Raw genomic sequence first — 14,017 nt, forward strand, 5'->3', positions numbered from 1 at the left:
ACACTTTTGGCTGTTTAATGTCTTGCTACCTAGTGTGAAAAGGAACACTTGCGCAAACAAGCCCAGTATTACCGGCAATGTTCATACTGAAAAAGACGTATGCAGTTGCTCACCGCTGCACTTTCTGTAACACCTCAGTCGGAGCGGTCTAAGGAGCTGGCTGCGAAACAGATTATTGTCCATGACGATAAATTCTTTAGAGGTCCAATGCAGAGAGGGCCCACTCGACAAGACTCTAAAATGTATCAAACGCGCATGTCATCCAAGACGCCAAAAAACTGTTTACATCCAACTGCGCAAAAATTGGAATATCACAACCTATCCATTTCCGCACATCCTATTCAACATACGCAGCCAAAACCATGCTATACTTCTAGTTACTCAAATATGCTATACCTTCTCATTGCATCCCAATCTAAAACATAATTACAAAACTCTTGATGCATTCATATATACCCTACCCGTCCAAACCCATATGTCTTTCAGAAGACCGAACCACCATTCAAGGCAAATTGATATGCCGGTACATAGAAAGGAAGAAAGATTGGAGTATTCATACCCCCGTAGTGTAATGGAGATCACGTTGGACTTCTAATCCAAAGATTGCGGGTTCGAGTCCCGCCGGGGGTGTCTGCCAAGTATTTCCAAAAGTTTTTTTGGGGGGTATGCTTTGTATCAGAAAGTGCTCTCACATGCTCAAGGATAGGAATCTATATTCGCACACTATATAGCATGGGTCGAGTATGAATGTTAGCTCCATTGGGTTTTGGATGTTGGTCATTAGGGTGTCCCCCAGCCAGGGACATTCAAAAAGCACTTCGAACATCCTTTGCTGCCATTTTTCATTCATAATCAAAAACCAAGAAGAAATCAAAAAACTATATGCAAATTACAGTAAATGCATCAGCCATTACGACAAACCCTCAAACCCGTCAACAACCTCCAAAACCCTTTTTTTACAAACCGGTTTCGTCAAATAATCATTCATACCCACCTCAAACGCCCGCGAAATTTGGTCTTGTCGTGCATTTCCACTTAACCCCACAATCGGAACCCTTTTGCAATCTTTTTGTTCACGTTCACGTTGACGAATTTCCATTGTACATTCCAATCCTCCCATCCCAGGCATGACTATATCCATAAACACCAAATCGGCTTCCTTATAAACCTCTAATGCTTCAATTCCATTCGACGCAAGCAAGACCCGGTAAAAAGGCGCCAAGAACCTGTACATGATTTTCTGGTTAAGAATGTTATCTTCTACGACCAACACTGTTTGAATCGAACGAGGGGTATGCAGGAGGGGTTGTGGCGGTGGAGGTGGTGTGCATTCAGCAGGCGGGCCAGAGAATGTAAACGAAAAGCTACTACCAGCGTGTTTGGTAGACGAGACGGAAATGGTTCCGCCCATCAGTTCCACCATGCCTTTGGAGAGGTACAGCCCAAGACCTGAGCCGCCGTAGGTGTCCGGGTGGGTACTAGTCGGTTGAGCAAACCGTTGAAACAACATGGCAAGTTCCGGTTCTGTTAGGCCGATGCCAGTGTCTTGGACTGTGACGCGGTAGGTGATGGAAGTGGGTGTACGGGAGATGAGGAAGAGGGAGAGGGTGATGCTGCCTCTTTGGGTGAATTTTATAGCGTTGGCCATGAGATTGATGACGATTTGCGAGAGACGGTGAGGGTCGCCGGTGATGGGGAGAGAGGAGATGGAGAGGTTAACACGGAGGTCGAGGCCTTGTCGAGTTGCTTGCGCTTCAAACATTTTTGCAACATCTGAAAGCGTTGTTTTTGGGTCAAAGGGAATAGCGCGGAGAACCAGTTTGCCGAGTTCTAGTTTGGATATATTAAGGACGTCGTCTGTGATGATTTTTTGGTGCGCGACGCATTTGGAGATGGCGTCGATCGAGTCTTGATCGAGGTCCAGCTGGTGTTGAAGAGTGCGCACATCGTCGAGGGCCAACGGGTTTTTGGCGAGCGTGGTGCGCCGCACTTGAAGGCCCATTTCAAGGAGCTCTACGTTGCCGCTGATGCCGTTGAGCGGGTTACGGAGTTCATGACATAAGCTGTCGATCCATTGATCTTGGTCCTTTTTGTAGCGTTCGGCTTCTTCGGCGCGATGGCGCTGGTGCTTTTCAGCGGCATTTCGTGCCTCTAGGCGATCCCTTTCGAGGACTTTGAGAGCGGAAATGTCGAGAATAGTATGAACGTAGCCGCGGAGGTTCCCGCTTTCGTCACGGTTGGCGGCCGTTTGACCTGCGACCCATACAATGGATCCATCCGCGTGGATAAAGCGATACTCGTGGTTCCCGGTATCAATGTCAGCGCAAGTGTCGCAGGGGGAAAAGGGCCATGTGGAGAGATCCTTCCGGTCCTCGGGATGAACAGCGTCGACCCATCCATTAATGCGAATCTCTGTTCGCGTTCGTCCAACAATTTCGCAGAAGCGGTTATTGATAAAGTAATCGTCCTCATCTCCAAATGCCGTGCCATAAACACCTACTGGGAGAATGGACAAGAGAGTCCGATATTGGTCCCGTTCGCGACAGAGGGCTTCTTGAGCATGGTCCGAGAGGAGCTTTAGGGAATTATGGAGGGCTGCTTCGGCGGCTTTGCGGCGTTCAATCTCATTCTCGAGAGCTTTGGCCTTTTGTTGGAGCTGGGCCACCATGAGGGCCTGGTCGTCGGGTTTATCATGAAGATCTGCGTAGCCTTCCGAGGGTGTGACTTTTGAATGGGTATGGCACACCTTGTGAAAGACGTCGCGATGGGACTGGTCGCGGAAATTGTTAAGATTATAACCGCAGAGCAGCGTAAACGAGACGAGGTTCTGCAAGCCGTTCCAGAGTTGCTCGAGTTCCACTGCCAATTGATAGTCGCCGCGGGAGGCGAGAATATCTACAATCTCTCCATACACATAGACGCGACCATGAAATTGGCGAGACAGACGGCGGGCCAATGTCCCGACAAAGTCGTCGAACTTTGCTGCAGAGATTTGCTTTTGTTCGCGTTGTTCAAGGACGCCTAGGATTTCATGAGCGTCCAGCAGTGTCAATTGACCACGTCGCTTTCTAGCCTCCAAATCCAAGCCCCTCGCCTGCAATCTGTGTTCAATGGCTTCCAGGTGCGATTTTGTGGCAATAATGACAGCGGCTTCACGGGCTATGAGAGCGGGCGCCACGAATCCGACAATGACATTGAACAAAAATTCTTCAGTGTCGTAAAACTGGACAATGTGATCATGGTCTTTACAGGCCGAGAGCTTTTGGATGCCTATGGCATCCTCATAGGCCGGTAAACTTTCGTATTCTGATGATCCTACCGAAGAGGCATCGGAGACTGTGTCCTCGTTTGCCGTGATTGCTTCCGCTCTGACGGGTCGAGCAGTTACAGGGGGAAGGGCAAAGACAGGCAATGCGTTTTGGCTCTGTGTCATGGCTATCGTCGAGAAAGAATCACTGGCGATTTGAACGCCGCGTTCAAATGAGCAAAGAGACCAAACGGATGCTTGTTGTTTTTCTTTACAAGTATCTCGCCAGGACCGAACTCGCGTGTTCCATTCCAATTATTGAACAAAAAGGGCGAAGTTTCGCCGAATGTCCGGAGGTTCCTCGCGCTTGCGACTATTTCAAATGTTGGCGTACACTCTTGTGATATGGATAGTAAACCTGTAAACCACAATAGCATTTGTAAGCCAGTTTCATTTCCAAACACTAAAAATAGAGTACCCTCGCTCCAAAAACGAGCCCATCCTTCAGAACCGAACCCAAGAAGCACCACTGCCACAACGACAATCCACTAGACATGCGTCTGGACATTCGCTTCGCACGGCACATGCACAGTCAATGTGCCAGGACATTCCTCCATTTGACCCTCAAACAAAAAGGAAGCCCTCCGCGGTCAGCTCTTGTCCAGACGCTTGCGTTTGTCCTTGCTTCTCAACAAGACCCATTGCTGATAAAGAGTCCCTTCCGTTCAAAGTCCCCCAACGCCCATATCCTGAATCCATGAAATGAATAGCTTACCAAGATCCGTTTTATATTCGTATCTCAAAAAAAAAAAAAAGTACCCCCGAAACTATCCGAAAACAAAAACAGAAAAGTGTGAAAAAGCCGGTGGGACAGAAAAGATGACATCATTTCCCAAAGTGCCATGACCATGGTTAGACAACTGCATTTGTCAGCATATAGTAGCGTCTGAGTAAGCGAACTCGTATTTACTGGACAAGTGGTTTGCAAACCCGTATAATTGACAATGTCCAATGTACCCGTTTGATCCATATGCCTTCCCTTGATCTGTCAGATTTCTCTCGTCGTCGGATTGTGATGCATTACTGTCTGATAATCTCTCCACAGCTGGGAACGTCTTCGCTTCAATCATTGGCCTCAGTGCTGTGAATGGGTGAAATACGTGCGATACAAGTAACAGTAAGCAGAGTGTGAAATGGAATGTGTATCATTACGACAGAAAGTGTGTGTGTCAAAGGCAAACATTTATGCTCACATTGGAAGGATATAAGAACAAATCGTCTACTTTGCGCAGCAATTCTAGTCCCATCCCTCCAATCATTAATAACGATTATCGTTCTGACAGTATGTCATAAGACACGAGCAGTCTATTGGGCAAACAAACAGTAATTGGAGGTGGGAGTGTCTAGTACTTACTCGTATCCACAAGTCATCTCACACGCATCGCATCATCATCTCTAGGTTTAAGCTTGGTAGCTGAACCGTAGCATCATTATTGTGACAAACATCTACCGTGACAAACACCGATTGTTAGGAGTTGCAAATGCCTTGAAAGGACCCATTGAGGATAATTACTAAATATTCAACAGTGGTACTATTCCAAACGATATTGAAGAGTTGAAAATTCATATATTAAGATTGCTACAATACATCCAATAAATCTATTCTATCCAATGTAATGCATGGGAAGCGGCCGGTCTCTTCGAGTCGAGAATCTAGAGGAATATCAGATGAGAACGACCAAGTGTGTAAAGAGTAATGCGACCTTACCCGAGTCGGGGTAGCAATGATCTGTGATTAAATCTTCTTCGTCTTGTCCGAGTCTTGAGAAATCTAGAGGAATATGAGATCGGACTGTCGAGCAAGTGTGAAAAGAGCAACGCGACCTTACCCGAGTCGGGGGCAGCAATAATCTGTGATTGAATCTTCGTCTTGTCCGAGTCTTGATCCGTCGCGTCGCAGAAAAAGGTACACTGCTACCGTCACAGAAAGATAGCCGCTCCATCGCTGAAGGAAGTTCCCTCGCGTAACTCTCGCGAAAGGGAGACTGGCCCCGGAGGTAACTGCATGCAGCCACGCGCTGAGAGAGGGTGGTACACTGCTATCGCCACAGACAGATAGCAGCTCCATCGCTGAAGGAAGTTCCCTCGCGTAACTCTCGCGAAATGGGGACTGGCCCCGGAGGTAACTGCATGCAGCCACGCGCTGAGAGAGGGTGGACACTGCTATCGCCACAGACAGATAGCAGCTCCATCGCTGAAGGAAGTTCCCTCGCGTAACTCTCGCGAAATGGGGACTGGCCCCGGAGGTAACTGCATACAGCCACGCGCTGAGAGAGGACCACTGCTACCGTCACAGACAGATAGCAGCTGCCAAGAGGGATGCCGAACTCGTTGTAAAGAAACGCGTTGGGGGAAAGCGAACACGCACGGTTTATAAAGGACTCGAAGCCAGGGGTAATGAGCTCTTGAGCAGCCAATCAAATACGCGCATGCGCCATGGCTTATCCAAGGTTGATTAGACCACATATGTACTAATGACTGACATCGACCAACACTTACCGTGCGGAGGTCACCATATCCAATGGCAAATGACCAACTTGCTCAAGATGCAATGACAATGGGCATTGTGCTCATACTAGCCTACTCCTATCTAACCCAATCGGAGTGTCAACTTCTGTACTAAAAGTCATGGTGTTAGGAACAGCACACAGCGGTTAACACAGCGGTTTGAATTTAATATATTTGTACTGTAATTTCTTCCATTGTGGGTTCGTTGTGGTTGCATTCATTCAATGCACTATTTCATAGCAATTGCTAAAGCGGCATGGCCATGCCATCAAACCCGGTTTAACGCGTGCGCTGCTGTGTTTCTGCTGTGTACCGGTTATCTGTCCATTCACATACTCGATACTAGTTGTAAGAACAAATCGTCTACTTTACACAGGCAATTCTAGTCCCATCCCTCCAATCATAAATAACGAATATCGTGCTGACAGTACGTCATATGACACGAGCAGTCTATTGGGCAAACAAACAGGAATCGGAGCATACAACTAGTACCGACTATTTCATCAGACAGATAACGGGAACACAGCAGAAACACTTGTCCGATGAAAAACTCGATACTAGTTATATAACGGTGGGAGTGTCTAGTACGTACTCGTATCCCCAAGTCACATCACACGCATCGTATGATCATCTCCGATTGTTGAGTTGCAAACATATTCAACTTGGGTACTATTCCAAACGACATTTAAGAGTTGAGAATTCATATATTAAGATATTTATAATACATCCATTTCTATCTAATGTACAAGAACTCCTGTGGGCGCGGGCCGGTCTCTTGATATTGGGCTGATCCTGGATAATCTAATGGAATATGAGATCAAACTGTCGGTCAAGTGTGTAAAGAGCAACAATGCGACCTTACCCGAGTCGAGGAGCAAATCTGTGATTCGTCTTGTGCACTCGAGTCTTGAGCATCTAGAGAAATGACAAAAGGACATCGGCGGATCCCTCAAAAAGTAGAACAAAAAGTGGAACTGCTCCAGCTCGGCGCAAAAGTGGGACAGTCCGGCGCAAAAGTGGAGCTGCTACCGCCACAGACAGATAGCAGCTCAGCGCAAAAGTGGGACTGTCCGGCGCAAAAGTGGAGCTGGCAAGCAGTTCGGCGCAAAATGGGACCCGGCGCAAAAAGTGGAACTGCTCCAGCTCGGCGCAAAAGTGGGACAGTCCGGCGCAAAAGTGGAGCTGAAAAGCAGTTCGGCGCAAAAAGTGGAACTGCTCCAGCTCGGCGCAAAAGTGGGACTGTCCGGCGCAAAAGTGGAGCTGAAAAGCAGTTCGGCGCAAAAAGTGGAACTGCTCCAGCTCGGCGCAAAAGTGGGACAGTCCGGCGCAAAAGTGGAGCTGCTACCGCCACAGACAGATAGCAGCTCGGCGCAAAAGTGGGACTGTCCGGCGCAAAAGTGGAGCTGAAAAGCAGTTCGGCGCAAAAAGTGGAACTGCTCCAGCTCGGCGCAAAAGTGGGACAGTCCGGCGCAAAAGTGGAGCTGCTACCGCCACAGACAGATAGCAGCTCGGCGCAAAAGTGGAGCTGAAAAGCAGTTCGGCGCAAAAAGTGGAACTGCTCCAGCTCGGCGCAAAAGTGGGACTGTCCGGCGCAAAAGTGGAGCTGAAAAGCAGTTCGGCGCAAAATGGGATCCGGCGCAAAAAGTGGACCACTGCTACCGTCACAGACAGATAGCAGCTGCCAGTGGACCACTGCTACCGTCACAGACAGATAGCAGCTGTCAAGAGGGATGCCGAAACCGATGTGAAGAAACGCGTTGGGGGGAACGCGGACGGGCACGGTTTATGAAGGCCAGAAGCTAGGGGTAAATAGGTGCGCAGCCAGGGGCAGCCAATCAAACACGCGCATGCGCCATGGCTTTTCCAAGATTGATTAGACCATTTATGGACTAATGGTTTTGATTAGACCATATATGTACTGTTATTCCCCCACCACCAACTTCAGAAAACAAGGCGGAAATCATCACCAATTCCAATGGTGATGACCAACTTGCTCAATATGCAAGGAAAGTGGGCATTGGGTTCATGATGGCCCACTCCTATTCAACGCAATCTGACGTCAACTCCTATACTCAAAGTCATGTTGTAAAACTTACTCGAAGACGTGAATTCATCGAACCCACACCAATCATGGAACTATACTGCTTGTCCTGGGGCATCCTCTCATCAAATAGGATTATGACACTCGATTCAATGGAGACGATCCGGTCTCAAGGGGAATGCCTATTCAGCTGCACCAAGCTTTCTGTCATGGTCGCTTATATAGAACAACATCCGAATCCTTCATCAGGGATGCTCAAACAAATAAATTGTTATTCGGCTCGGACATCCCAGGATGGGTTCCCAGACGCTCAAGCGAACAAGGAAAAAAAAACGATCTAGTCTAAAAGTTCATCTACCGTCACTAAATCATAAGTCTTGCGTGGACTGTCACTATGGCAAGGAGCTCTTCAATAATACAAGCTAAATCCCGGCAGAGAAGTCTTACAGTGCATCGATACCAGCACAACCGTGATAGACATAATTTTTCCTGGTAATTATTTTCTAACATTCATGTCAAGAACTCACCATACATATTATTGTTATGTAGCAAATCAAAATAAACTATTAGACTATCACCAAATAGCGACAATACAAAGGCGTTCCTAGAAGGTTAGCATACTAAGAAGATAAAGGTAGGGAAAATATTAAGTAACCCTTTAGTCAACAAACTAGGTAAGATGGAATATCCGTACAAAAGACGCAACCTTTCACCCCGCACCAAAATATCGTCACCTATTGGTATAATCAGACCATCAGCAATCAAACACAGGCAATTATGCATAGACGTACATGTATCAAGAGCCCACTCAGATCGTAAGAAGATATCCGCTATTCCACCCGACTCAAACTTTGGATCTGCCGTATCTAGCGTTTCTCAAAGGCTTTGTTATCTCAAGACTACTGCAATGGCAGACAAAATATCAACGTGTCCGATCATGTCCGAAACCAACCGCCCGTCAGGTGAGTGGCGCGTTGACCACGATCATAGCTATGGTAAGCATGACTTCGACGACAGCCATCGGACATACCTGGGACTTGTCCCTCAAACCGACACGCCGGACATGGAGAAACCAGTTTAAAAGAGTAACACGCAGCAATTGCATGTGAATTTAGTAGAAGCAGATTGTGTACCGTGGATTACCGGAAGGATCCAGCAGACCAACTCGGACGAATGGCTCAATGCTCCGAAGAAAAAACAAAACCCAACATGGATGGCACAGTTGTGCTATCGTAAAACATGGGACCGGGGTCAATGGCCATCAATGCCCAACCGTCGTAGAAGACTGCAATGCCAAATTAACTTCCTTTGACCCCATTGCATCCGTGTCAGCCAGAATGGTAACCAATTGCCGTTATCTTTCAAAATTGGAAGGTGCGTATACAGCTGAGGCATGAGTAGATGATACATGTCCTGAGCGACAGCAATAAAAATCATTCCACCCATTGAGACACCAACGAATAAAACATCTTTTGTCCACCCAGAGTGTTGCTACAAGTTCGTGCGCATTTTCAGTCATATCCATGACCTAGGCGTGCCCATGAGATCACATGCATGATGGTATAATTGCAAGAGCGGGGACACTAACGAGAAACCCGGTTCAGGCTGATTGGAGTGTCCTGTACCGCGATTATCAAAGATACAGACTTGGTATCCGTTTCGGGCCAAAAGTTGTCGAACAGTAGTGTCCCACGCGCGCATGTCTCCCAATAGACCTGCGCCAATATGGTTTTTGAACATTGCATGCTCAAGGACGGTCTATCTGTGTATGATTTCATATAGGAATATACCCATGACTAGCATTTATTGGGACCCCACCCGTGCAATTCATAACAGATTTGGTACGGACGTCGTACTTTCAAAGCCCCTACTCGTCATAAAAATAGAAATCCTACCGAGGGAAAAGATATAGATCCCAATCATCGACATAAACACAAACTAGCGGGTCTGTACCCGTCGGTAGTGAACACCAATATGAATTCCAATTTCTTCAAATTGAAGCGCATCGTAATTGGCTCTCCCGCAACCTTTGCCGCATAAGGCCGAATGACCGCGTCCAAAGCTCTTCCCCCTATATGATGATGATGGTTGTGATCACCTTTGCTGAAATACACGTCCGTAATATCAAAAGGAGTGATCAGAGTACGTGGCGAAGGGGGTGGACTACAGTCGTGACATACATGCATCCACCCAAGCACAAAAAAAAAACTTGTTCCAGCTCTCTTCACCATAGTCCATGTACCACTGGCGCTGATCTACAATACCACAACTTTGCCGTAGTCTCTGTGGCCGTAAACCTAGGTTCCACGCCCACAATAACGTAACGCGCTATCGCATCCCACGACCCATCTTTGCACGCCTTTTTAAATAGTCCCATGTGACCAACGTCCTTAGCACCTAGCTCTTTGGGTTCTACGTAATAAGACCGCACCTTGGCATTCGGCATTAAAGTAAACCACTCATCAAACGCTTACCTTGAGGCAGAAGAGTATGATCGACCAGATTGTAAACCTGCCTGTGACATATTTCCGGTTGACAAAAGTCCTTTTGTATCGCTTGAAGCAGTACCAAGCCGTGGGGGCTCAGGTTCCTCTTCTCTGCAAGGAGGTAGTTTGGGCCATGCCCCGTCGCCGGGGGACGCTGACTCTGTATGTGCTGCCAGCGCACAAGTGGTTATGCGAGTGTTTCCTGTATGGGTGGTTCATAGGTCGATGATATGATTGCAAGGTTGCCATCGGTAGAATATAATCGGCTTGACACGTCAGTGTCTATAGACGGTCTTTATAAGGGGTTTCGCCCCATTTGGCCTTCCGTCATTGTTCGTCCACATATTTGCATTATATCCGAGACAGTCCCTGCACCACACTACTCCATCCATAAACAAGAAGCATCACTCTAATCGCCAGTACGATGCTTCTCCCATTCACAAAAGTAACCTTCTTTGATGTAGCTGCCGTAGAATTGCACATCATAGCGCGAATCGCAGCCATTCATGATGCTACTTTCTGTCACAGTGTCATCTAGGACATTTTCCACTAGGACTAACACAGTCCATACTTTTTACATTTGTATTTGGTCACCGCCGATGTAAGTTCTAGCTAGCATGGCGAGTCGGATGGGAAGACATTTCGTTCTCAGAGCCTACCACCTCATGTGTATTATTTTACGAGTAAAAATACACAATTCTAAGCCTCTTTTCGTTCTGATACCTCCCATGGTACTCCACATTCGCTTCCCCCCTCTTCACCAACACATCAAAATCCACACACACATACCCCTCCCAGAGCCTTTTAGCCACCCCTAGCGCCTCACGCACATCTCCAGTCTCATCTTCTCCATCCACAAACGCCAGATCCAAAATATCTGGAATCATGGGGGCCATGATAGGCGTATTCGAGAGGTGCTGTAGAATATGGAGGACAGTTAATGCTCGAGCGGTATGAGTTGCGTCATGGTACCCAACAACGAGATCAGTGGTAATGTTTGAGAGAGCGGTTTGGGGGATTGTTGTGATATACTCGCCCGTTCCGGGAGGCAACTAGGATAATGAACTTTATAAGACCGTCATACGCATGCAAACCCAGGAATGGTTGAATATTGTGGCGAGTAAAAAGAAGGAAAGATTGTCTTTTCAAAACAAAACAAGACAAAAACAAAGCTAACTAGACAAAAACAAAACAAGACAAAAACAAAGCTAACTAGACATAAACCCCCTCCACGTAGAACCTCTCGCGTAAAAGTTTGATCTGACTGGTAGTTCCATAAGCGAAAAATGATTCCCCAGCAAATATTTTAGCCGGCATGCGAAAGGTTGTTTGAAGGTGAACGCATATCTTGGCGGCCTTCGAAGGGACGTTGGAACGCGGTTGTCGAAACATAAAAAAATTCTTCTGTTGGAGCCGGCGAGCACTAGTTTATGCCATTGCGGCACAACTGCATCAACTATTGTCTTATATTTGTCATCTGGAACGGTCTCGGTTTGTACTGCTTGGTCCTCTGTACTCTTTGGTTCTTGAATGTCGTGGGCTCCGTCATTAGTACCTCCGTCACTTTGTCTGCGTTTCTGTCCTTCTTGATACATTGTGCCGCCGGCTTCGGCTCCATCAACGGTGGAGGTGGAAATGGGGTTGGGGTTGTAGGAGGTGTCTTTGTCTGCAACATCCCCACGCTCTTGCATATGCTTTTGGCCAGCCAAAAAAAAGAGCACCATTTCTCCTAACCGCTTCTTATTTGCATGATTCTGAAATATAAAAGTAAGTTCATGGTTCACACATACAGCAGCACAGAATGACTTACGTTTTTTTTGATTCCTGTTAGCTTTTCTAAACCGTGTTGTTTGAGGTATTGCAATAATTCATCAAACTGGGCAGAGTGCACGTCCTCAACAGCAGTGTTCGCATCAAACATGGTTGCAAGAGAGCAAGAGAAGCAAACGTTAAAGTGAGTTCTGGAGTACGAGAAAGCTTTGTGTGTGGGGGGGAGAGGCGGAATCGACCTGCTTAAATACATCGCGTAGCAAGGGGGAAAAAGGAGGTAAGAAATTGTAAATTGGACTTGTCCGAATCAACACACGCTCACCTTATACTTGAATCATTTAGTTTGGCGGCAGAAATCAGATACGTTCGGACAAAACGTGCAAGTGAGCTTAGTTGAGCCATAAACACAGCGGAGAAGGACGAACTACTCACCGCATCTGGTTCATGTAAGCGAGATACCAAAACCCAAAGTACATCAAACACATTATGGAAACGAGCGGCGCGATTGTCATGTACGTCACTCCAACAGTCGCAATGAAGGAATGGCTCGCCATGGGGACGCCCGATAAGTACACCAGTGGTTGGGATTGCCTCCAAATGGCCCGAGGAGTACTCGCGAGAAACCTCAGCTTCAATGGCTTTAAAATCAGGTTCGCAATCTGGAGCAATTCACCAGCTGGACCAGAAAGGGCCAAGAGAATTACGTAGTTGACGAAGAAGGTTGAAACGCCGGGGATACTGCGGGCCAGGATCTCAAAGACTGCTGTCGGATTGTCTATGATGGTTTGTATCGTCTGGAAAACGGACCCAGAAATCGTGACGATCAATAGGACGTTGAAAACGAGAAAAGCCCCACCGTTGGATATGCGGCATACAATGGCGGGGCGCTTGGCTCTTTGTGTCGCCGGGCTTCCCATAGGGTTTCATTCCATTGTCAGAATGGTTATTGGGAGAATTTGGAACACCCGGTTTGAAAGTTCCCGTTAGTCTCTTTATCAGTGGGAGGTGATCGTCATCAGATTCCCTTTTGATGGTCGTAACATTAATGGCCGATGACGTGACGCTCCCATAGATGACTGGGGATCACGAGAGTCCGGTAGCAGTACTCCACTTTTTGCGGGATTCGTCCCTACCACTTGAGCTGCTATCTGTCTGTGACGGTAGCAGTGCTCCACTTTTTGCGGGATTCGTCCCTACCACTTGAGCTGCTATCTGTCTGTGACGGTATCAGTGCTCCACTTTGTGCGAGATCCGTCCCTACCACTTGAGCTACTATCTGTCTGTGGCGGTAGTAGTGCTCCACTCTTTGCAGGATCCGTCCCTACCACTTGAGCTACTATGCGGTGATCCACTCTTTGCGGGATCCGTCCCTACCACTTGAGCTGCTATCTGTCTGTGGCGGTAGTAGTGCTCCACTGTGTGCGAGATCCGTTCCTACCACTTGACCTACTATGCGGTGATCCACTCTTTGCGGGATCCGTCCCTACCACTTGAGCTGCTATCTGTCTGTGGCGGTAGTAGTGCTCCACTTTGTGCGGGATCCGTTCCTACCACTTGAGCTGCTATGCAGTGCTCCACTTTTTGAGGGATCCGTCCATACCACTTGAGCTACTATGCGGTGATCCACTCTTGGCGGGATCCGTCCCTACCACTTGAGCTACTATGCTGGTGATCCACTGTTTGCGGGATCGGTCCCCACTTGGAGCTGCTATCTGTCTGTGGCGGTTGCTGGGCGAATGTAGGGGCGAGAGTAGGTGGGTCCCTTCCTGTTATGTAGCGATTCATGAAGCGGCTGATGCGGAAGGTTAGTGTTAGAATGTGTCGTATCATCCGTACATGTTCCTTTTGTTTAGTCAGATTGAAACTCCGAAATACCTAGGCGATTTGGTAAGCGCAGACCTTGAA

General features: G+C 47.5%; 3 protein-coding genes and 1 non-coding gene across 5 annotated transcripts; 2 read left to right on the plus strand and 2 right to left on the minus strand.

Annotated features, from left to right (window-relative positions):
• Window positions 1-557: 557 nt before the first annotated feature.
• On the plus strand, window positions 558-630 carry SPPG_10085. Its single transcript has one exon. It is a non-coding gene; the product is annotated as a tRNA-Arg (tRNA).
• A 115-nt stretch (window positions 631-745) lies between these two features.
• SPPG_04538 (PAS domain S-box protein) lies at window positions 746-4,073 on the minus strand. Its single transcript, XM_016752772.1, has 2 exons — window positions 4,023-4,073; window positions 746-3,665 (listed from the first exon to the last, which is right to left on the minus strand). Exon 2 carries the CDS (start codon window positions 3,431-3,433, stop codon window positions 911-913), a length of 2,523 nt encoding a protein of 840 aa, XP_016608238.1. The 5' UTR covers window positions 3,434-3,665; window positions 4,023-4,073; the 3' UTR covers window positions 746-910.
• Window positions 4,074-6,738: 2,665 nt separating this feature from the next.
• SPPG_09200 (uncharacterized protein) lies at window positions 6,739-7,176 on the plus strand (the record flags this gene model as incomplete). The annotated part of the gene is made up of 1 exon (XM_016757357.1): window positions 6,739-7,176. One exon carries the CDS (start codon window positions 6,739-6,741, stop codon window positions 7,174-7,176), a length of 438 nt encoding a protein of 145 aa, XP_016608239.1.
• A 4,253-nt stretch (window positions 7,177-11,429) lies between these two features.
• Window positions 11,430-13,305, minus strand: SPPG_04539. 2 transcript variants are annotated; one of them, XM_016752773.1, is made up of 4 exons: window positions 12,545-13,305; window positions 12,435-12,440; window positions 12,153-12,351; window positions 11,430-12,096 (listed from the first exon to the last, which is right to left on the minus strand). In XM_016752773.1, exons 1-4 carry the CDS (start codon window positions 13,027-13,029, stop codon window positions 11,551-11,553), a joined length of 1,236 nt encoding a protein of 411 aa, XP_016608240.1. In that variant the 5' UTR covers window positions 13,030-13,305; the 3' UTR covers window positions 11,430-11,550. The 2 variants fall into 2 exon arrangements, with proteins under 2 accessions (XP_016608240.1, XP_016608241.1); XM_016752774.1 differs by having other exon boundaries at window positions 12,153-12,354.
• Between the last annotated feature and the right edge of the window lie 712 nt (window positions 13,306-14,017).

Source organism: Spizellomyces punctatus (assembly GCF_000182565.1).
Source record: "Spizellomyces punctatus DAOM BR117 chromosome Unknown supercont1.7, whole genome shotgun sequence".
NCBI classification, from domain to species: Eukaryota; Fungi; Chytridiomycota; class Chytridiomycetes; order Spizellomycetales; family Spizellomycetaceae; genus Spizellomyces; species Spizellomyces punctatus.